The sequence below is a fragment of the Tinamus guttatus genome, unplaced genomic scaffold (assembly GCF_059628265.1).
Source record: "Tinamus guttatus ecotype Peru unplaced genomic scaffold, ASM5962826v1 Tinamus_guttatus_pri_ptg000260l, whole genome shotgun sequence".
NCBI lineage: Eukaryota > Metazoa > Chordata > Aves > Tinamiformes > Tinamidae > Tinamus > Tinamus guttatus.
This window is the reverse complement of record NW_028288794.1, coordinates 985,718-1,008,543: the sequence shown is the minus strand read 5'-3', so window position 1 is coordinate 1,008,543 and position 22,826 is coordinate 985,718. Positions and strand designations below refer to the sequence as shown.

General features: G+C 37.5%; 2 protein-coding genes across 2 annotated transcripts; one reads left to right on the top strand and one right to left on the bottom strand.

Moving 5' to 3' along the window:
* Window positions 1-79: 79 nt before the first annotated feature.
* On the top strand, window positions 80-16,213 carry ANKAR (ankyrin and armadillo repeat containing). Its single transcript, XM_088526948.1, has 24 exons — window positions 80-731; window positions 1,161-1,598; window positions 1,906-2,069; window positions 2,895-3,010; window positions 3,330-3,510; window positions 3,805-4,024; window positions 4,463-4,498; window positions 5,077-5,109; window positions 5,471-5,678; window positions 6,611-6,819; window positions 7,378-7,482; window positions 7,905-8,149; window positions 8,252-8,420; window positions 9,161-9,402; window positions 9,589-9,742; window positions 9,837-9,998; window positions 10,544-10,650; window positions 11,129-11,248; window positions 11,944-12,102; window positions 12,393-12,510; window positions 13,321-13,430; window positions 14,298-14,494; window positions 15,484-15,530; window positions 15,969-16,213. The coding sequence occupies exons 1-24, from the start codon at window positions 134-136 to the stop codon at window positions 16,211-16,213; spliced, it is 4,383 nt and encodes a 1,460-aa protein (XP_088383074.1). The 5' UTR covers window positions 80-133.
* Window positions 16,214-17,252: 1,039 nt separating this feature from the next.
* OSGEPL1 (O-sialoglycoprotein endopeptidase like 1) lies at window positions 17,253-20,817 on the bottom strand. Its single transcript, XM_088526964.1, has 7 exons — window positions 20,533-20,817; window positions 19,608-19,995; window positions 19,250-19,454; window positions 19,019-19,167; window positions 17,975-18,105; window positions 17,743-17,814; window positions 17,253-17,381 (listed from the first exon to the last, which is right to left on the bottom strand). The coding sequence occupies exons 1-7, from the start codon at window positions 20,742-20,744 to the stop codon at window positions 17,303-17,305; spliced, it is 1,236 nt and encodes a 411-aa protein (XP_088383090.1). The 5' UTR covers window positions 20,745-20,817; the 3' UTR covers window positions 17,253-17,302.
* Between the last annotated feature and the right edge of the window lie 2,009 nt (window positions 20,818-22,826).

Below are 22,826 nucleotides of genomic sequence, written 5' to 3'. Positions count from 1 at the left end.
ATCTTGTCCTTAAGAATTGTATTATTTTCTTGCACATACTAATATAGTACTGGCTTAAATAATAGTTCTCTTATTTTTGTTAGCCTTTCTTAAAAATCTTATTTTGGAAACAGAAAAAGAATATTCTTGGAGAATGCTCAGGCCTGTCAAAAAAGCATTCCCAAGAGCTGAACAAGTTGATGAGGCAACCTATTTGTCAAACCTAGCAGTGCAGAAAAATGCAAGTGCCTTCTTCAAGAAGTATGACGCGACTGAGCTGCAGGAGTTACTTACAGCCATGTCCTCGAGTTGGCTGGCTTCAAAAGATGCCATGGAGTGTCCAATAGAGCTTCCCAGCGGACTGGTGAGCCAGCTAAGAAACATAAGTTCCCGGACTGCAATTTTGCTGGCACCGGTGGTTTCAGGTGTACCCTTGGACTGTAAAGAAGTCCATCAGATTTTGAGAGAGTTGGCTGTTGGCATTTACTGTTTAAACCAGATACCTTCGATCAGTTTAGATGCTAACTATGACCAAAGCACATCTTGTCAGCTTCCATCAGCTTACGTCGATACCAGGATTGGACAGATTCTGATCAGTGTTGATTACATGCTCAAAGCCCTGTGGCACGGGGCCTATGTGCCCAGAGAGAAACGCATGAGGTTTTCCAAGTTGTGGCGCTCTGAGGTGGACGTGGATGCAGATGGGAAACCCCAAACGGATGGAAACATTTCTTCAGTGTTTTCCTCAGGAGGTGGGTTACAAAAATATCTTCCTTTGATATTTTTGGATATTATACTCCTATTAAGTCTGATAACTGCATATACACTTAAGTTTAATGTGCATATATATATGTGGCATTCCTAAAAATGGGGATCTTTACTTGGAAAAAATATAGATTGTTAGAGCTTATGTAAAACTAAAGCTGATGCCACAAAAGGTTATTTGCCACAATTCCAAAAGAGTTTAGCTTCTACTGCAGTATATATAACTAATTATTTCCCCTGCATTAGAATACTGTCAGCTTACAGATGCGAAGTGCTTCTGACAAATATACTTTTAAAATGGAAGAACAGCATTTGCATTTAAATGGTACAAATACATTTTCATGGTAGGTAAAAAATGTTATAAAATTTAGATTAAAACTACATTTTGTAGATTTTTCTATTTCTGTATTTTGCAGGGCTAACTGATATTTCTACTGAACCTGACTTTGTTGGAATCTATGATGAAAATATCAATGAAGATCCAACTTACAATCCAAACAGTGCAGAAGAAAAAAGTTTCTTCATGCAGTATGCTGATAATATAGTACTTAAGTTGACATTTGGTAATGCACAAGTTGAGCAACATGAAAACTTTTTTAGGTTTGATGCAGTATACAGACTCACCAATGTTATAAGATCAGCAGAGGACTGTTTAGACAAAGAAACATATCAGAGATTGCAGCAAAGGTTAGCTCTTCACCAAAAGCTCCTGAAGAAACACTTAGAAAAGAACATCACAGTACACAAGAATATAGAATACCTGAAGTTAATGAGCTTTTTGATTCCATTTTTACTGGGGTTTAAGAAGAAGATGGAAATTCCCAATTTAAATAAACTTCTTCAGGCATACTCAAGTAAGAAAACTGCAATTCTAGTGATTTTTAAAAATTTAGATTCTATGTTGTAAATGTAGTAACTCCAAATATCTGAAATTGAATCATGATACACTACATAAGTGAGTCACCCCAGGTACAATTCAATTGGATGCAGCGGTGTTGTACTAGTGATAAATTCCTCCCAATATAGTTATTCCAAAATAATATGCTACTTCAGCTGAAATAAAGCTGTTTAGAGTCAAATATCTTCAGTATCAAAATAAGTTTTTTTAGTGTATTAAATTATTATCATAATTCTACTTTTCTTAAAAAAATCCTTTTATAGGTCTCGAGCTTAAAACTGAAAGAGAATTGCCTCCATTTTTTCTTGGACAACAATTTAAATGTCAGCATTTTCAATATGCACAGAATGAATTTTTTCATGCCCATGGAGGAATAGAATTTGACGTTGGGACTCCTTCGATACAGGATATTTCAGAAGAGATCAAGGTTTTAGTTTGCTCTCTTTTACGTAACGTATGTGTGCATGTCTTTACAGCCAACAAGGTATGAGAAAATATGGTAGTTTAGACGCTGTTAACTTGTGCTTGAAGAGGTGAGAATGAAGCACAGGTACAAATACTTCCCTCTCTGTCTTGCTGTGGCTCTGTGTCAAATTATGTAGTCTAAGGATACTGTCATTCCTGTCATTGCACTCTATAGCGAACTGAAGGGGTATTTTCCAGGAATTGCATGTTGCAGAATAGGCAATACACATTTCTGAAAGTGTGCAGTTAGAATATTTATTGCTAATACTGATCTGTACATATTTGCCTAAGATATCTTAATTATAAAGACAATGTTGCCTTAAAAGACACCTAGCCTTAAGGTATCAGACTTCTTGTTTTAATATATAATATGTGACGTTTCTGGATGGCATGAGGCCAGTTTGAGGAATCACCAAAACGGATTCACTGGAGGAGGTAAAAACTATTCCCAGAAGAATGCTTCTCTTTAGATATGGGTTTAATTAGTCCTGTTGTTGAAAACGATCTGTATGAAGATGCAAAGGACTTTTAAACATGAAGAGAAATCAAAATTGTACTTCAGCTTGCACTGTAGATGAGCGTTGATAGGGCTGGTAAGGCTGCAATTCTAACAATCATTTTATTAATGTTAAATTGGCTATACAGAAATGCTTATAACGTCTGCCTGGATGCGACCCTGTGCCCCGTGCTGTGGGTGTCCCTGCTTGAGCAGGGGGGTTGGACCAGATGATTTCTAGAGGTCCCTTCCAACCTCAACCAGTCTGTGATTCTGTGATTTTTTTCATAGGCTGCCTATGAAAAAATACAGCATAGTGTATCAAGACAAATGGCTCAGTTGTTTGATGGAGATACAACCGGTAGAGAACATTATCCCATTCCAGTCATGGAATTTGAGGGTAAGAGGTAAGGAATATACACAGTAGTACGGACAATATAATATAGACTTTAAAATAATATAGGATCTTTTAATTTTCTGAACGAATATTTAATGTTTTCAATGTGTGCTTTACCGTGTTTGGTTTACTGAGATACAGTATATTGACTTGGTTCAGTAATAAGTCATGTGGGATGATGTAAAAAGCTTTTCTAAAATCAGTGGGTCTCATACATGTTTCTGTCTCACCTATGTGAATTTGTATCCTGAGAAGTCAAAAAAGTAATGGAGAGCCTTTAAATTAGTTTTCTTTCTAACTTGTGTGTGTGTTTTGTTTTTTAATTACAGCTACTATGTGATCTGTATTGAATTTGAAGGGTTTTATCAGCAGCTTTATAGGACACCATGGTGGGCAGCCATAAATGAAAAGATAAATACTCTTAAGCCCAAAAGAGTTGCCTTTACAGATACACAGATTCTTGACCAATTGAAAAGAAAATTTGGTTACAAGGAAGCTATTAAATGCAAGGTACTCAATTAAAGAAAATATTTTTCTCTTAAGGTGCATCTGCATTCAAGAAATATAAATATTATGATAGAGTGTATTTACATAGTCTACAGTGAACTGTTTGTTCCCATACCTGTAAATTTTACAGAAGATAAATAAATGGAAGTGTGTTCTCTCTCATATATCAGTACTGGTACTAATGGCTCTGTAGCCTTTATTCTGTCCTCATTAACTTCTTCAAAACGTATTGTTTTCACGTTTCTTGTCCAGTTGCACATGAACAAGACATACTGTTTTATTTTTCATAAATTTTAGAGCTTGCCATATGGTATGAAATCAGCTGCCAAGAGAGGACTAGCTGCTATCTTCATTGCCTTCTGTCGTAAGGCATCTACGTCCAGTTTCAGTGTTATTGATGAGTCTGGTTTCACTCTTCTGCACCATGCTGCCATGTACAACCGTGTTCCAGTTATATACCAGCTGATTAAAGCCCATGTGGATATCAACCAGAGATGCATCGTTCACATTCGCCTCGGTAAGATGTGAGGTGCGGGAGATGTTTAGGACCCTCTGTTCTTTTTCACTCCTATTAGAAGCAGAGTTTTGTAAAAATAGAATGCAGAGAACTTTGTTCTTTTTCTAAACCTTGTGAAAACTTCAGTGAAGAAATTTCATGGGAATCTAGCTCTCTGATCTGAGAAATAAGCTTAAGCAAGTCACTTTGTTATCTCCTGTAGTGCAAAGAGAAATGGGAACAAATTTCTGTGCACTAGCATGTCTATTTGCACAGAGATATATTGTTTTTAACTGCTTATTCTGCTTTTCTATAAATTTTAAGCATCTCTTTTTAGACTGGCTATGTAGAAGGGGATAAAATATGTTCTGTTCTTTGGAATATATAAGATACATATTGCAAAATATAGAAGATACATAAGTAGGATATATGATGATATGATATATGATTTTATTACAGGAAAACACTTGCAAAAGAGTAAGGCAGAAAAAGCACGTAAGTAAATGTTGACTGGTGCTTCAGTTTTTTTTTTTTTTTTTAAGTAGGCATGGAAAAATGATCAGTGTTTCCTTCAAAAGCAGATCTGAGTCTGCAGTAGTAACTAGTACTCTATGTGATAAACTAGATTATATATGCAACATTTATTCCCATCTCTATTCCTTAAGGGAAGGATTTCTTACCTCGTTTTATTGTCTCCTTATTTACAGATAAATTAAGACTGCTAATTCCCTGAACAGCTTGATATTTGATATCTTTGTATTTTAAAAAATATGTATCTTAAGCTATGGCTAATAATTTCAGAGAGAATATCGGTGGTCTTGGTTAGCTGCAAGAGTTTCTGTTTAAGAGGGTGACTCTTTTCTGCGTTTCCTTTCATTTCTAAGGAGAAGTGTGGCTGGGGTACAACTTTGTCCCATCACAAAGGGGAACATTTTGTTTCACAACTGGATTAATTTTCTCCTTCTGGGTCTTACAATTTAACAGTAGCTGCTGTTCTTTCATACAAATATTTGCCCTGCCAGTTCTTCGTTGATAGTATTGTTCCCGACTGAATATTATATGCTTATTTTCAGGGAAAAAAAGCGTGCAGCCTTATGAAAAGTCTGGTAAGTTACTTACTACCCATCTGTGAGGGGAAACATGGTACCACACACTGAGGGAACAGGAAATACATTACTCACATTTAACTCCAGGAGATTTTAATCTGAGTCTTTGGAAACTGTAAAAATAAAAACTTTCCAAAATACACATTTTGTAGTATGGAAGATAAGATACTTTAGTTTCATATTTTGAGAAAAGCAGAGTGTGACTGTGCTACCTACCCCTGAACTACCAGCCTTTATCATCTTTTTTTATAAAAGCCGTTTCTGCAAATACAGTGAAAAGCCTTACACACAGGCAAACACTTCAATTCAATTGCTTTTTTTTTGGTCAGCATGTGAGATTTTTCCTGTACGTGTGTATTAGTTCTAGGTCCTACTGCCTTACACTTAGCAGCTCAGTGTGGATCCATTGAAGCCCTTAACTGTCTCCTTGCCATGAAGGCAGATTATAAAGTGGCCGATCATCAAGGCTGGCTGGCTGTGCATTATGCTGCATTCTATGATAAGATTGCTTGTATCACAGTCCTGTGCAGAAAAGACCCTAGCCTGCTGGAGGCTGAAACAACAGCTGTGTAAGTTACTAGAAGTGTTTTCAGTAGTGCTGTATAACAAAAAAAAACTCGCTGTAGAAAAATTATAATTTGTGAGGTTAGCAGAAAAAAAAAAGATATCGAGAGGAGAAAAAAAAGACTTTCAAAATAAGGATAACAACATATTTTTAGCACTATCCTTAAATGTATGAAGGCAGATCCACCAATATGGAAATATCAATTATTGTGATTTTGTATTTTTATGATACACCTGTGGCCTGGATGAGTGAAGACGTGCTACAAGCATTAGCAATTGTGCCTGCTTTTTCTTTTTCTACAGTGCTTGCTGTGTCTTAGGCACATCCAGGCAGGTCAGTTGTTGGGTATTTTCAAGGAAGAGAATGAGATGTAGAGCTTGTGTGCAGTAGAGTGCTGCTCTACTTCTAGCTGTACTTTCAGTGTGGAACAGAAACAGATTATTTGTCCATATGAAAGTAAAATAACTTATCTGAAAGCGCTGATGTCTTTAACTGGTAGAATTTAAATGTATTTTAAACAAGTGTCAAAGCAGAAGAGATAGGGTGTTGGTCCTGCTGATGTGCTGAGATTTCATCCTGACCTCATGATACTGTGCAGCTGCACATCTATGAGCAACAGAAATTGAAACACCTTTTATATTTCTACTCATTGGAACGGACAGAAAACGGAGCATTGTCAGTCTGATTTGAAGTCTCCTTGTTAGCCTTAGTTCAGCATAATGCAAATTAACAAGACTGAACAAACAAAATTTGTAAAATAAGGGGTATTGGTTTCTTGGAATAGAATGTTTCCTATTTGCACATTTTTGGGTTTCATTTAAAAGAACTGTTTTAATAAGTGAAATAGTTTTTTAAGTAATTGTATCTTAAATAATAAAATTTGACATAGAAAAAGTTGCATGTATTTATATTAGAATCTCTTCATGTGTCTCCAAGGTATCGAGTTACTCCACTGCTGCTTACTGCCATATCTGGGGCGTTAGACACACTGCAGTATTTGTTTTCTCTCGGTGCCAACTACAAAAAGACTGACAGTAAAGGAAACAATGTAATTCATTTAGCAGTGCTTTACTTTCACACAGAAATTCTTAAGCATCTGCTAGAGGTAAATAATCCAGATCTTCCTGTTTGGAGTACTATTGTAGGTAAGTACCGAAGTGTGTCTCCAAGCAATTTGTAGGTATCTAACCACTTGCAATTTCCCTACAATTATGAAATTACATAACCTTTGAAATGTAAATGATGAGAATAAAATGAATATTTCAGAATGTTTTTAGGGTCATATTCTTTAATGTAAGTGATATTTTAGATTATTCCTTCTTTTTGACGTTTGAATTTGATGGAAAAATTATAACTTCTGCATGCTAGAAATCTACGTTTGTCATGTGAATACTAGATTTTATTGTCACTTCCAGACTCCTGTACACTAAAGTATTGTTTATTTTTCCATTCTCAGGCGTTTCTTCTACTATGTTGAAGGTCTGATATGCTAGCATTTGGAGAAATATATTTGGCATGAGAACTTGTTTAAGTTGATGGGATGTTTACTATTGATTTCATGAAACAGGAATCTATGAGTGAAATGGAATATCATTATGGTGAAAAGCACTATTTTAAGAGTTTAGCAATCTTTAATGTTCCCATTCAAATGTATACTTGTTTTTTATTATTTTATGTGTAAAAAGTACTTTAATTCTGAATAGGAATGTTAAACTGTGAAGAACCTACTAGGAGAGAAATGGCTATTAGGTCCTTGGAAGTCCTTTGCTTAGCAAAAGATCACTACTGGAAGTGCATTTTGGATGCAGGTAATACAGTACATCAAATATACTTGATATTGTACTTGAACATTATCATGTGGTAAGGCATAAAATTAATTACACTGTAATCTGGTTCTAACTACTGCAGAAAAAGATTTCATAAACTTTCAAGGCCTTTCTCAGTGGTTTTCTTCATTATATTCTGTAGTTGTGCATATACTATAGTAAAATCATAGCTTCCAAATTTATTGCCAGGAGAAGTTGAACATTTTTAATAAAAATATTCAGATTTCTGAATAAGTTTTACATTATATTTGTATTTCAATAGTTGTTAACATTTTCGAAGTAAGACATTTTCTGTGTATCTGTTTTATTAATCTGATATTCTGAATGTCAGTTGGAAGTAAGTATTATTTTGGCTTTTTTTTTGTCATGATGACAGAGTAAGTGATGTGCCCTTGTCTTTGCAGGCACTATATCCCCTATAATCAGTTTGTTAAAGAGCCAGAACAGCAAGCTTGCATGCATAGCTGCCGGAGTTCTGAGCAACATTTCAACTCACGATGCCATTTCCAGAGCCTTCGCAGAGGCTGGGGGCATTTCTGTGCTGGTTGATCTGTTGGGCTATGAGGAACCTGAACTGCAGTCTCGCTGTGCTGTTGTCTTATACGATATTGCTCATTTGGACAATTATCAAAATGTCATTGCTAAGCTGGTAAGCCTGAATCCAGAACTGTTAATTAAGCTTACCTGATAAAGCTACTGCTTCTACGAGTGGTTTCATATAACAGACATACTCCCTTTTTTTCCACTTCAGGGTGGAATTCGGTCTTTGGTAAATCTTTTGGAAAGTAAAACTGATGATTTGTTGGTAAATGTAATGAATTGTATCCGAGTGTTGTGCATTCAAAACAAAAGTAATCAAGAGGAAGTAAAGGAGCATGAGGGTATTCCGTTACTTATTCAGTTTCTAACTGCACATTCAGGTAAAAATCCAGCTACGTGTATTCTCTTTTTTATTGTGCGTGTCATATTCTTGTCGTAAAGCTTTGAAAAGCACATGGCTCCTTTTTTGTTTGCTCATGGAATCAAGAAAGCCACTAAACTTAAAAGAAATTAGTTCAGTTCTCAGTTGAATATGGATCTTTCTTTTAATTCATATCAGACTAGTTTAAACAGCATGCCTGTATACAAGGCTTTAATGTCAGGTAGGTCAGCACTGTTTTCCTTACATTGGTTTTTGATGATAGTCTAACACACAGTGTATAACTACAAGCGTCAGACATACATAGATAACAGATATATGTGAACGATGTTTTAAGAGCAAAAATTCAATGTACGCATAAAACTATCATCTTTAAACCCAGTAGATCTTGATCAAAAACACTTTCATCTTGCATGAAATCAAGATAAAATCACCACTTAAAACAAAAACACTTATAACTGCAATGAAATTCATTATAGCACAAGAACACAGATATTGTAAAATGTTAGGGTTTTTGATAGTCCTCAGTGATGACATTTGAATTTGAAAGGCATTCAGAATCCATAAGAATCAGACACAGTGAGCAAGAAGCAGGGCAAAATGACTAAATACTTTGTTGATTTTTATCTGTATTAGTTCATTTAAAGCTTTCAGTGCTAACAGCTGTTTGAATTAGAATCTGTTAACTTTAAATAAACTGAATCTTACCTCTTAACTGATAAATACTTTGTGCATTTAAAGCTGTACTACAGGCTGTATCGTCTGCAGCTATTGCAGAACTTGCTCGAGGGAATAAAAACATGCAGGATGCCATTGCAGATGCAGAGGCAATTGATCCTCTAGTTGAACTTCTAAGAAAAAGGATTATCAATGTACAAATGGAAGGTGCTCTGGCTGTAGAGGCACTGTGTGAAAACAACATTCATGTGCAGAGGGCGTTCCTGGAGAAATCAGTAACAAAGGATCTGCTGAAGCTCTTAAAGGCAAGAATTTATCTTGTTTTTATGGTTTGTCATGTTATTGTTACTGTTTGACATCAATTTGTTTAAGAGAAGAATATAGAAAATGTAGTTGCCTTGAAGTTTTGGGGAACTTTTAATTTCACAGAATAGATAGTTGGACCTTTTAATGTGCACTCCTAAAATACTGCTATTGTTATTATTATACAGGCATTTCACGTGAAAGTGAAGGAACAGGGTGCAACAGCTTTGTGGGCACTGGCAGGAAAAAAAATGAAGCAACAGAAGTTCATGGCAGAACAGATTGGGTATAACTTAATTACTGACATGCTTTTGTCACCATCTGATAAAATGCAGCATGTTGGTGAGTTGTTTTTTTTTTTTTTGTGCAAGTTTATAAAAACACTGGACAGATTATTAAAAAGAACTTAAAAATTGTCAAACTTTTTTGTTGAAAGGAGGTGAAGCAGTTGTTGCCCTTTGCGAAGACAGCAGACATCATCAAAATCAAATATGTAAAGGGAATGGAATCAGCCCGTTAGTTTGGCTGTTGAGAAATGCAAAAATAGCAGAGGGAACACTGCTGAATGTCATCAGAGCCCTGGGGACCATATGCATTGGTTTGTAGAATCTACGGAATTTGTTTGTGAAAGATTCTGAACAGAAAAAGGGATGAAGTAAAAGCAGTATCAGTTAACAGATTGCTAGTGCAACCATTGTGAGGCACTGAATATAAGATGCCACAGATGACATTCTCATCTCATCAACTTGTGATAAATTCTGGAACCCATGCAACTGTATGTTTAAAGGCATTAGTTTTAATTACTTTAAATTTAATTAGTTGAGCTTTTTTGTAATCTGGGCTTCAAAATTCTTCAAGGGCACTCTGGGCAGTGATAAAGAAGGTAGTTCAGGTATTTTTAGATAGCTTGCTGGTACTATATGCATATGTGTATGTCTCATGTATATATGTGTGGTTTATATATCACTTGTAAACATGTGCACAATATGTCAATATGTACACAATAACGTATGCATACTAATATATACTGTAGTGTACATACACCTACATATAAATTTGACTATCTTTGTTTCCATTTCCCCCCCACACGTGCACAAATTCCTTGTGTAAAAGAGCAATATTTTGTTATGTGAACTCTTACAGGTGTAGCTCTTACAAACAACCCTGTCAGCCAGAAAAGTGTGTTGGAGGAACAGGCCTTGCCAACCCTGGTTCATCTGCTCAAACATCACGGTTCACTTCAGATAAAGGTGTGGAGCAAGAAACCTCATGGCCATGTGCATGTGGGTTCCTGTGTGTGTTTGTGACTCTCTTGCCTGGCAGAGTGACAACAGGGGCACGTCTTGTCTTTCCTGCAGCGTATTCAGAGGTGAAACAAAAAGTAAAAATGTAAAACACATCAAATCAGCTACCTGTAAAGCCATTTTATAGTCAGTCTTTTGAATGTGGTAACGTACAGACGCATGGTCTTGTGTGGGTGGGTCTGTGATGGATGTCTTTATGAGGGGTGAAAAAGTATAATTTAATCCTATTGCATAGATAAGATTTATTACATCAAAGAACAAAAACCAGTTCAGCAGGCGTCTCTACAGAATAACGAGGGCAATATTGCATTTAACTTTGGATACATACACACTCTGGTAATAGAAAAGGCAAACTTTTTGTTCCCTGTAAAGTGTCTTTAATTATTTTATTGTGTAAAGTAACTGCCTTTTTCATAATGTTTAGGCTGAAGTCGCATATTCCTTGGCTTGTATTGTTTTAAAAAACAGAAAGCTACAGGAGGTATTACAAGAAGAAGGTTTCATTTATTCCGATGTTCTTGAACTTCTTCAAGTACCAGATAAGGTATTTCTTTTCTATAACATAACAGTATCAATTTAGGAGCAAGAATTTTCTTTTCACAATGTCACAGCAAGTTTAACTATACAATAACTCCTTGTATTTTGTACATGATTTTTTTTCTCAGGTTAGCCACGATCAATAGTGTCCCAACTTTAACCAGGCCCCTCTTTTTCAACAACAGTTTTTTTTTTCCTTATTTTTCTTTCTTTTTTTTTTTTTCTCTTGCCCCTTTTCCCTATCACAACAAAAGAAGTTTTAGTGGCTGTTATCAAAGCCTTCCTTGGAGGTAAAATTAAAATATCCTTTGGCATGATTAATTGTTTTTCTTATAAATACTTTAGATTTTAGTTTTAGGTTTACTTGTTTTACTACTCAACTTTGCTGTATCTCAAATAAGTCTTTTGTTTTTTTTTAACTTTAAGTAATAAAGGTTCTTTGATGTGAAGTGTTCATATTTATTTTCTTTTTCAATCTCTGAAGTCTTTGGTCCTCAATATGTTTAGGGATGTAAATCCCTAAAAATAAGGTAAATGGTGTGGCAAGAAGAGATCTGTGTTTGATAGCCTAGAGTGCAGGGATAGTAACTATCCTAGCATAAATAGCATAAATAAGGAGCCATAAAGAGTCTGGGAAGGGTTTTTGATGGAATGAAATACAAGTTTATATGGTGTACTGATATTTTGTTTATTTATTTAAAGGATATCCGTTTACGAGCAGCACATGCTTTAGCCCTTTTTGCATACAATAACTGTGTCCAACAACTCCGGATCCGGGAGAGTGGAACAATTACAATATCCATATTTGAGCCTTTTTTGCAGTCAGAAATTGAGACAGATAAAGCCCTGGCAGCTTTTCAGGTATGAGATCTGTTTTCTCAAAGCACAGGCTTTAGATATTTGAAACTGGAAAAAAAAATCTGTATACTTTTTTTTTTTTTTAATATATATATATAGTTTATAAAGGCTTAGGTGTCTTTGTATAATCATATCTGATGGCATGGCAATATTTTAAATTTTTGGTTATGAATGTATCACATTGTTTCTAATGATTAAATTTGGAGCAGCATGTATAAATATTTGTTCTAATAATAAAGAGAAGGATAAGGAAATAAGAGGCTTGCCTAAATCAAGTTGTGTTTTGATTTCAGATTGTTGTGCTAGCCAGAGTTATAGCAGATGCCGATCAGGTCACTTTGTCTGCTAGAGGTGTTACTGCACTGGTGGAATTGCTGAGCTCTGAGGACACTGTGACACTTATTCTTACAGGTAGGAAATACAAATATGCTGGTCATCTATTCTAGAGCGGCAAAAATTAAGCATATGCATTTTTGAGAAAGGACTTTTTTTCCTCTAGCATAATGTAGTAAATGATATAATTGAACATGTGCAATGCTAAGTGCAAAGTTGGGAGACTATGACATACCCAAACTGCTTGCATAACTTTATTTTGTGTGTGGGTGTGTGTTTTTGTTTTTTAAGAACCCTTTCTCTGATGTAAAGCACCATTAACATCCCATACTGTAATGTAAAGTGGAACCAGCCTCTGTATAGCTGCTACTCCATCTACTGGAGAAATGAATTCTTCTTTAAAAGACTTTTAATGGGAGTAGGGGCAAGGGTTTCAGTAATAAAAAATAAAACTTACTAAGGATTTCAACAGCTTGGCAAAAGACTAGAGAGTTAAAAAAAAATAAAAATAAGATAGCTATAGAATATGTGGGAGGTTTTTTGGATTTTTTTTTGTTTTGTTTTTTAATTTTCAAAGCAGATTCCTTGAAGAAATATATTTTCATTAAAAAGTCACTGAGAGTTTGAGTAGAAATACAGTGGTGAGTTTGTTGATATTGCAAGCAGTTAATAGTTTCTAAAGTTGTTTCAGAAGGAGTAGTGATATCTGATGGAGGACACTGAATGTGCTTATCTTTATCTTTTAGAGAAGCCTATGAGCTCTAAACTCGGGCTGGGTTTTCAGCATTAAAATACTTTAAATACAACCAGAGCAAGAGTTATAGAGGATGCAACCTCTCTGGGTAGCACTGTTCTTGGGAGACACAGTTGTGTATGTCTCTTTCCTAGGGAAGTTACTGGCCAGCTTGGCTCATACGAGGGCAGGAATTCCAGAAGCCATCACTACATTAGGAACTATCCAGCGCCTGTGTTATCACCTGTACTCAGATGACGAAGAGGTAAAATGCTAGAAAAGTAACATCTGTGTTGTGAATTTCTGTTTATTTTTGCTTTGTGTGGAATTCAACTTGTACAGCTGGCTGACAGTACAGTTCATGGCAAGAGGATTTTTCAGGGGGAAAAATAATGAAATGGGATAATTATATGGCGTTCAATGATTTACTATTTCAGAAGAGTCTTTCAGCTAAACGTTTTAGCCATCGGATGAGCCGCGAACACGGGCCTGTTGACTTGAAAGCAGCGCTTCTGAGTCACAGTGATTCTGAATGTTAAAGATTCCCCACTTTTGAATTTAGCTAATATAGAAGGCCTAGTGTCTTTTTCACTTTCCTTGAATTCTGTAGACTGCAGATGATGCTTTCTGAACGCTCGATGGATTTTAAGTCCATCAACACTTTGTGCATCTTTTCCTGAATTTTTGCTTAGTCTGTAATTCAGTATTCAAAAGTTGCTTGTTATCTTTGTTAAACTTAGGCAGATGTAGTTCACGCTGAAAAAACTCATTAGCCATCACATATGTGTAAAAAAAATTAAAATCCTCTACTTTTTCCCATCTATGATTATTCACTATTTTCAGCTACAAGTGAATACAGGAGCTTCCCTCTTTCAGTGAAGTAAACTGCAAATCTCCCATTACTTGGCCCAAAGTAGAACAGCTATTCATTTGTAGAACCAAATTTATTTTCATTGAACAGGGAAGCATTTTACTTTTTCATTCACACTCTTGTTTTTCTGACCTGTATTTTGAAATTCTGATGGGTGACAAGAGAGCTGCTGATACGCACCTGCTTTATCTTGATAAAAGAGTCTATTTCCGAAGAAAAACCTCCTTTGACCTAAGGGTGAGACCTGTTTCCTTCTTCCAGGTCTGCATAGCCTCTGCCAATGCACTGGGCTACTTAACGTTCAACCCGACCGCGTACCGCCACCTCCTCGGGGAGTGCAGGAACAAGCCCCAGCAGTTCGGCCGGCTGCTGGGGAACCTCAGCAGGGACGCGCGGATAAACCCGGATTTCGTCAACGAGTTCCGGCGAGAGAAACGCATGGGACTGCCTTCCCTAAGGTACTTCTCGCACGTGTGTTTCACATGGAAAAAAATGTATTGTAAAAACCCTAAAGCATGAGGATAATTAAGATAAATTCCTCAAACATGTTGAAAATAGTTAATTTTACTATGAATTTTACTGTGACTTTTCTTGAAGGTATACAGGGATTCTTTTTAATAAAACTTAAAGATTTTAAAGATGTGTGTACATATGAATTGTTAAATTTTTTCAGAAATGCTCTGCTCCCCTTGTCTTTCACCAACTGTTGCAATTATCACATGAACATCACATAAAATACGCAACTGCAAATTCTGAATAGTGTGATTCATTGTAAATGACAACACATTGACTTTTTTAAAAAAAACTCAAAAACAAAAAGGTAGGGTGCCTGCATCATTTGGTTTTGTGCATGTGAGTTGTTCAGACATCATTATCAAAAATTCTTCCTATTTTTGCAAACTGAGTATTGAAAACACACAGCTTAAACACCAAGATTGAGAGAAATGCTTTACTCTTGTATTAATTCTCCCTTATCTTTTGAATTATGTATAGATCCTATATTGCTCTTACTGATGTCAATGAACTTAAGTCATTTGACTTCAGAAGCTCAGACAAGATTTTAGTATTTTGCAATACCAGAAATGTTCCTGGAGTTAAGATGCTGCTTAGCATTAGTAAATATTTAGGAATGAGTTCCTCTTTGGATGTCATGGCAAGGAACTAAGGTCAGTGGTTAGGCAAGCAAGGGCTGCGCTGGTTAGCCGTGGAACCTGCCCCCAAATGCCAACTATTCTTAGGAGTTATGTAGGCAAAAACTTACTTTACAACAAAATGGGCAAGTTTACCTTTTTAAACTACAAAAAAAATGACTAGGTTTCCTAATAAAAAAAAGTGTACAAGAAAAACAGAAATAATAAAAAGGCTGAAGGACTCCCATTCACTATTACAAGAACGTGTTGAATAGTTTAAGCCATTGATTTTCATGATGTCACTCTTCCATTTGCAGTTTGATGATAAACGGAGGACCGCCCGCAGTTCCAACTTACTCTAAAGGTAGGATATTTCTCACCTCGTTTGGAGGAGGGCAAGCAGTTTATTGGTGCATGCCCCAAAGTCTGGCTCTGCAAAACAGCTTCAGGTGATCAGTTTGTATTTTCTATAGTCATGAGAAATGTATTAATCATAAACTATTAACATTCTTATTTGTCCCTACACAACAAACCAGTTTGTACTAAATGCAGTTTCCTTCTGGAGAAACAAGGTGGCAAAATTTGAGCACTGTATTAAAAAAAGCCATTTTGCTAATTTTGCTCAACACTGAAGATGGATAAATGCAAAAAGGTCACACTGTAGCTGTAAAATACTTTATTTGGGTCATATATAACTTTAACTTGAGGCCTTTCGTTCAGAAGAAAGCTGTAGCTTATGCTGTTCAGAACACAGTTGCAATATATCACATATAAATGCTAACAAAATAATTTACTGTTTCAGAGAAGGCGTGGAGTCGCAGAGGAAGACATCCCTGGACTAAATGTCAACCCAAGGACTCACTGCTTTTAGTATCTGCCCCTGCTCACCTAAGGGGAAAATTCAGAAGAGCAAGTATGTTCCATGGACAAACTCCTAGAGTATATTCATTTACGTATGAAGTTTCGTCAGACATCACAAAAGTTTCAAGACCAAGAATTGTTAATGTCAGTAAGATTTCAGCCATTGCACCGGGAGAGAAGCTTTAAGTCCTGTGTCAGTGTTGGAGCTGAAAAGCACTTAATGTAACTATGCCATGTTCTGTTGCTTCGTATTTGCAAAGTTCAGTGTGTCAATCATTTCACAAAAATGCCTTCTGAAATCTCATTCTTGAGACTGTGATAGATGGAGGAAGACTGTGAATACTTTAAAAACAGCTACGATGCTAAAGAATAAATGTATCGAAAGTTTAAAAATTCTAAGCTTGCCAGAGGCATCTTAGAATATAAAGAGAATTTAAGCTTCTCTTTCTAACAAAGCAGTGCTTTATCCTAAGAGAGGTTTCTGAAGTTTTTATGTGGAGGAATTGGAAAATTACCTGTGAGCATCTGAATCTATTTTACAGAGAATATGTCAACATTTATAGCCATCTTAGAGCACTGAAGCTATATTTAAGATCCTATGAAATTATACAAAAAAGTCTCCTAAAACACTATGTGACAAACTGAATACAGAGAGTGTATTCTTCAAATACCACTTTCTGTCTGAAGAGAGATCTTCTTCATTTTCCAGAAGTACTGGAAAAATAAGGCACATAATTTGTGTTAAATCTTGGATTCAAGTTGAAAAGGAAGAAAAAACAAATCCAGTCCAAACAGCGCCACCTTTACCACAAGAGGTAAACTGGCTGTAACTCTCTTGGGTATCCCAATTATTTGGGTTGTAGTTAAGCAGGTAACTTTAAACACATGCATTATGTGTTAAAAAATTCTGTTAACTGTCATCTGGAAGTACGAGTGCTTAAGAGATTAATCCAGTAAACATCAGTGTAATAAACAACATAAAAAATAATCTACCACTGCTTGTCAAGATGCAAGGTAAAAGTAACCCATTAATCGCATAAAACCCATAAATCTAAAATCATTAGAAAATGCATTTTTGATTTTGCTTTGATACCATTTGTGAAACAGTAATTTGAAACATTTTGGTGGTACTTCACAGCATTTATTTTTATGGTATGTGATTTTCAACAACTTCAAGCCAAATATTGATAGTAAATATAACAGCACTCAAACAGTTCTTACTGAGGAATTTGTATTTGGGTTTTATTCGGTTACTACTCAATCTGATGCCAACCGTCAAATCTTCAGTTTTAGTCTTGGCACCTTGATTGAATCTTCTTCAACTCTTTTTGAGATATCAATGCCCAGTGGAGCACTAGAAAATAATAATAGTTGTTACATATTTTTCGTAAGTGTCATTTTTACTGCATGTAGAGGACAGCTCAGGCAACAGGAATGTGATCTCAAAGTTCTTTTTGGTCACTTTATTTAAATTTCAGTATTAGTGGATAAGTCATCTTCTATTTCACTGATGAAGACACGCTAGAGGCTTATAAGTATGTTCTCTGTGATAATTCTAAAGGAGGTAGGGTCTACAGCAAAGAACTTCATATTGATTTGGTTTAGTAGTACTTATCAGGCTCTACTGGCCTTCTTGGTCTCCACTTCCTTCCATTTTCACTAACTACAGTGAGTAAGTGAAGAGTTGGGTTGTAAGCAAATGTGTAGTTACTTACGTTGCTTCATAGCGGATGCCATCAGTACAGTTTAAAACACCAAGTTCTGCACGTAACCTTTCAATGCCATTCCTAAGCAAGAAAGCAACTGTATGAAAACGCTCATCAAAAAATATCAGAATACAAGTATGGAGTTCAGATCATCTGAATACATGTATGTGGTTCAGTCACAAATTCTTCACTCTGATGCTAGAACACTATAGAAATATACACAAAGAAAAGCAGTCCTTACCACGCAATCATAACACCATTATCAGTGCACAGCCTCGGGGGAGGACACAGGAAAGCAAAACCGTTTGCATCTGCCACAATCTGCAGCCCTTTTCGGATATACTGATTACTTGCAACTCCTCCTGATACAACCTGACACCAGTTTTAAAAACAAAAAAGGCGTAATTCAAAAATAAACAAGTTAGGAGAGCTTTAGTACATTGGTGGGCCATATTCAATTACTATCTGATTAAGAAAGGCATCAAAGTTCTGTAGACAGCAACAGAGAGCACATTTAAAGATTATGGCATGTCAGAAAAGAGTATGAGAAGTGAGCACATTATGCTACAGGATTCCTGACTAAGAGTGGGCTATAAATAGAACACCTGTAAAGCACTGGGCAGCACTAGGTCAAATTATGTGGCCTGAGTTTTACTGAAGGTTTGATTGATTTCTAAGAAAATCTACTTCTACTGAAGACCAAATTATAAGGCTGCATTTTAAATAGTTATATGACCATTACTTTAATTTCATATTTTAACAATATAGAATAGCTTATTGGTATCTACCTAACCTGTTAATTCCTTACAAAAATTCTTTCTGCTTTTGTCTCAAGCGCTTTACATTGTGCTGTGTGCACTGAAACAAGTGGTGCTCTGGAAGGGGCTGTTCTGTGCAGGAAGGTGATGCTGCTAGTCCATTCTGCAATTTGCATAGCACACTAAATATCTTTAGGAAGTGGTCTGAAGTCCTTGAGAATGAAAAGTATATCCATAAGAATGCCACGTATCTAATCTACATGGTTGTATGCTTTAAATAATAAAATAATCTTAAAGTGATTTTAGTATTACCTTAACAACAAATCATTGCGCATAAACACTAATGTACTACTGTTTAATTCAGTAACTATTTGGGCCCAATTAAATACCCTGTTTTTATTTATTTTTAAATAGCTCTGACAAGGCAGAAAGTACCAAGAGGCATCTACTCTTTCAAGTGATATTATGCAGTGAAATATAAAGCTGAATGTTCCCCCTACCGACACAAAAAGATGATGTATACCCACCAGAGTTGCATTTTTGGGTGATATTATGCTATGCTTTATGCAGAACAGCATGGCTCGATGCGTCCGCTTGACAATATGCACAGCCACTGCATGCTGTGCAGCAGCAGCGATATCCTTAGCACAAGACAGCAGCTCTCCCTCCTGAACACCTGTAAAAACACAAGACCAGTGGCCTTTTCTGAGTATAGCTCATCAAGTCCATACTTTCTATCTAATTTTGTTTTAAAATACCTTCTTCTTTTTCTTGTTGTATGATTACTTTGTTGACAAGATTCTGAAGTCCAGAAAAAGAAAAATCACAGTTACGGTAATGTTGCATGGGAACTCTGAACGCGTGACACCGCCAGTCTCCAGCCTGAGCCAAGTGCTCTATGGCCTTCCCCCCAGCCATGCTCTGGCACTCTGGGTGTTTGCTTAAGGACAGTCTTCTTGCTACCTGAGGTGGAAATCATAAAAAAGAGACCCAGAATGAAGAGCCAAATTCATCCTTCCTGCAACTGCATCACTGCATTCAAGTCATTAAATTTAAGTATACTTGCTGTAACAAAAAAAAAAAAAAAAAAAAAAGATTGATCTATGGCAATATTACCTTATCCAACATGTCACCGGGTGCTATATCTATTGACTGCCCAAGCAGAAGGAAATCTGAAACTCCTTGTGCTACTGCCAAAATGCAGTGGCCTCCAGATAGCAGAAGGACCAAGAAAGGAAATTCCACCTGACTTATCAGTCTAATGGTTAGGGCATGAGCCTCCATGTGATGAATGGGTATGAAAGGCTTCTTATACTTGTCCACCAATTTTAAGCTGTATTCCAATCCCACGCCAAGACACAGGGCAAGGCCTGGTTTCACTGTAGTTGCAATAGCAGCAAGGTCATTTACAGAAACTCCACTGACACTGAGAGCTTCTTTTACCACTTGCTCAATGTTTTCTCTGTGAAGTTGCTGTGCCACCGGAGGAATTATCCCACCTGTTCTGGTTAAAAAAACAAGGAATTACAATTTGTATTTCTTATAAAAGTCAGAGCCACAGGAAAAGCAAATTTAAAACACCTCTTAACCTTGACATATCTTCTGTCTTTCCTTAGCACATTCTCTTATGCTTTATTTAAAGGACGCCTATGTACGGAATAAATAATTGTTTTCACTGGGAGGCAGAAAAATATATTGCTTGCTCAAGTTCAATACCTATCCCTCTTAAACGGAGCCAAGTATTGTAGCAAAACAACTTCTGCAACTGAAGACTCAAAAATCACTGACCCTTGTCAGTTCAGGTACAGTTCAGGAAACAGGCCACCAGTGCCTATTTTCATTAATTTTCTCTTACAACATTGGAGATATTTTGTGGCTTTAACTAAAAATAATTTGATGTTTAATTAGGCTAAATAATTTCTTTTAGGAAAAAAAAAAAAAAAAAAAAAAACAACTAGAGGAGCCTCCTCAAATTCACCGCATTTCACACCGCCCCCACAACTACGACTACACGAGCAGCCTGGCAAGCAGGCGTTCTTACTTCAGGTGCACTTCCCTCTGGCAGTGCAGCGCTTCTCCCAGGACGGCGCCGCTCTCGTCCACCACGGCAGCCCCCGTGTCATCGCAGCTTGTCTCTATGCCCAGAACCAGTCTTGGTGAATGCTGCTCTGCAGCGCGAGCGGAGCTGTGTCTTGGCCATGCCGCCCGTCCGCACTTAAGTGATTTCCAAAGGCTCCTGGTAAAGCTGTTCATTGCTAAAAGCTTGTCCTGTGGTCACATCCAGAGAGGAACTGTACAGCCACCGTCTCTGCACAGTATGAGCTTTAAGGAAACCAGCAACGTGCAGTGTTCACCCTGATTGCAATTCAGTGAGGATTAATTTAATGAAGCAAGCGTCACCTCTAACTACGGAGCAGGCACCCATACTGCCTGCTCCAGTAAGAAGGTGTGAATGCTTCCAGCAGGAAGGGGAGGACTCGTTCCAAGCCCACCAGAAACCTCTTTTTGAGTTTTTTTTTTCAAGCATATCCTCTCTCAGGTGCAGGAAAAGTAATAAGTTCGGCAATTTACAGGTTAGAAATATCCCGTCTGTGTATTTAATTCTCTAGAACTCCTGGTTTTTAAAACTACACAGCTCCAAGGGCGGTTTTTACCAGCCTGGTTGAGCTTTTCAAGGGCAGCGGGAAAGCAGAATAGCCACGTGCCCCGCCGGGGTTGGGGGGAGCTGCCTGCGCGTTACCCCCACCGCGCAAGAAGCGCCGTCCTCGCCACTGCCCCTGCCCCTGCCCCTGCCCCTGGCTTCTGCTCTTGCTCCTGCCCCGCGGGAGGGACACGGACTGCAGCGCCTACCGGAGCCCCACGAGGGCTGGCAACCTGCTACCCTCCGCCGTTAGCCGAGGGGCAGCGCGGCCGCGGGGAGGAACAAGAGGCCCGTTCCTGCACCGCCATGTCAGCGCGTCCCCGCCGCGTCACGGCGCCCAAATGGCGCCGGCCCCCATTTCCCCTGCTCCTCCTCCTGCTCCTCCTCCAGCCCATAACGCCCAGGTTGCAGCGAGCTGCTACCCTTCACGCGCAAACAACTTGAAGATTTATTTAGTACTAGGACCTAGTCCATTGCTTGCCTTTTCTTCTTCTTTTTTTTTTAATCGTAAGCTAATCTGAAAATTTGCCAACATGAACACCAATAAGCACCATGAGTCATTTTGTTTGTTTGCTTTTCCTCCCAGGCTGTTACTGAATGCAAATATGAATCGGGGCCACGATTAAATGAAAGAAATTCAAAAAATCACCTTTGGAGTCTTAGAGGCATCTGTCTAATTTGTTTACACTTGGCAGCCACTTTGTAGCTTTAAAATTTTCCCTTTTTCCCAAGATGCAGGAGTAGGTGCTTGGTGCTCTAGTTGTACCTTCTTCAGTCCAGTTCCAGAGCCCATCGCACACGAGATGGCTCAGCACCGCACAGTACCCTTAAAATGCTGCATTCCTGCACGTTCCCAAGACATGCACATTATTCACATCTTTTTCTGGAAACATGCACAGTGAGGCCATGTGGTTATTATCCAGGTGAGGGAGTGTGCCTGGTGGGCCAAACCAATAAACACAAAAGTTGGAAACCACATGAAGGTTGACTTTGAAACATGCAGCCATGTATTACCATAATTACAAGTAAAAATACAAACATCATAAACAGTTGTTTCAGCCAGTCAAAGTTGGGCAACCGTGAGGTTAGCCATGAAAAATCAACTCCTGTGATCTGTTTTATATCTTGACCTAATTCATGCAGTCATTCAATTTTGCTTTCGACTAACGGAATTATCTGATGAATTGAAACAGCACATTCCTTTAAATTCTTCACATCCCTGTTTTGTCTTAATAAAAGGCAGTCAAAAGGATGGGTAATTATATTGCATGGGAAGTGAATACATGGACCATTGACATTCCCCTTTCTAGACAAAAATGGATGGTATTCAATTATAGTGTTTTACCAAATGAGCCCAGATATTTTCACTGCTGTTGCACATGTGAGTGAGGAATGCACTTAGTTACTGTCTGCCCTCCCTCCCTAGTTAGGATCAAGTACAAAACAGAACTCATTTTCATTTTTGTATCTCCAGACTCCGGTGGCACAAGGAGAGGTGGGTGGAGGATCTTTTCCTTCTTTCACTGGAGTAAAGGAAGCAGCAGAGAACATTAGCTACCATGGCCCTCTCTGAGACTGCCTGCACCCTTCTAAGTTCCAGTGTTTTCATTTATACATGTGCTGAGAAGGGCTCTTTGCTGAATGGCCTTTCTGTCCTTGGTCCATCTGAGTCCATCTGTTCCCAGACCCTGGGA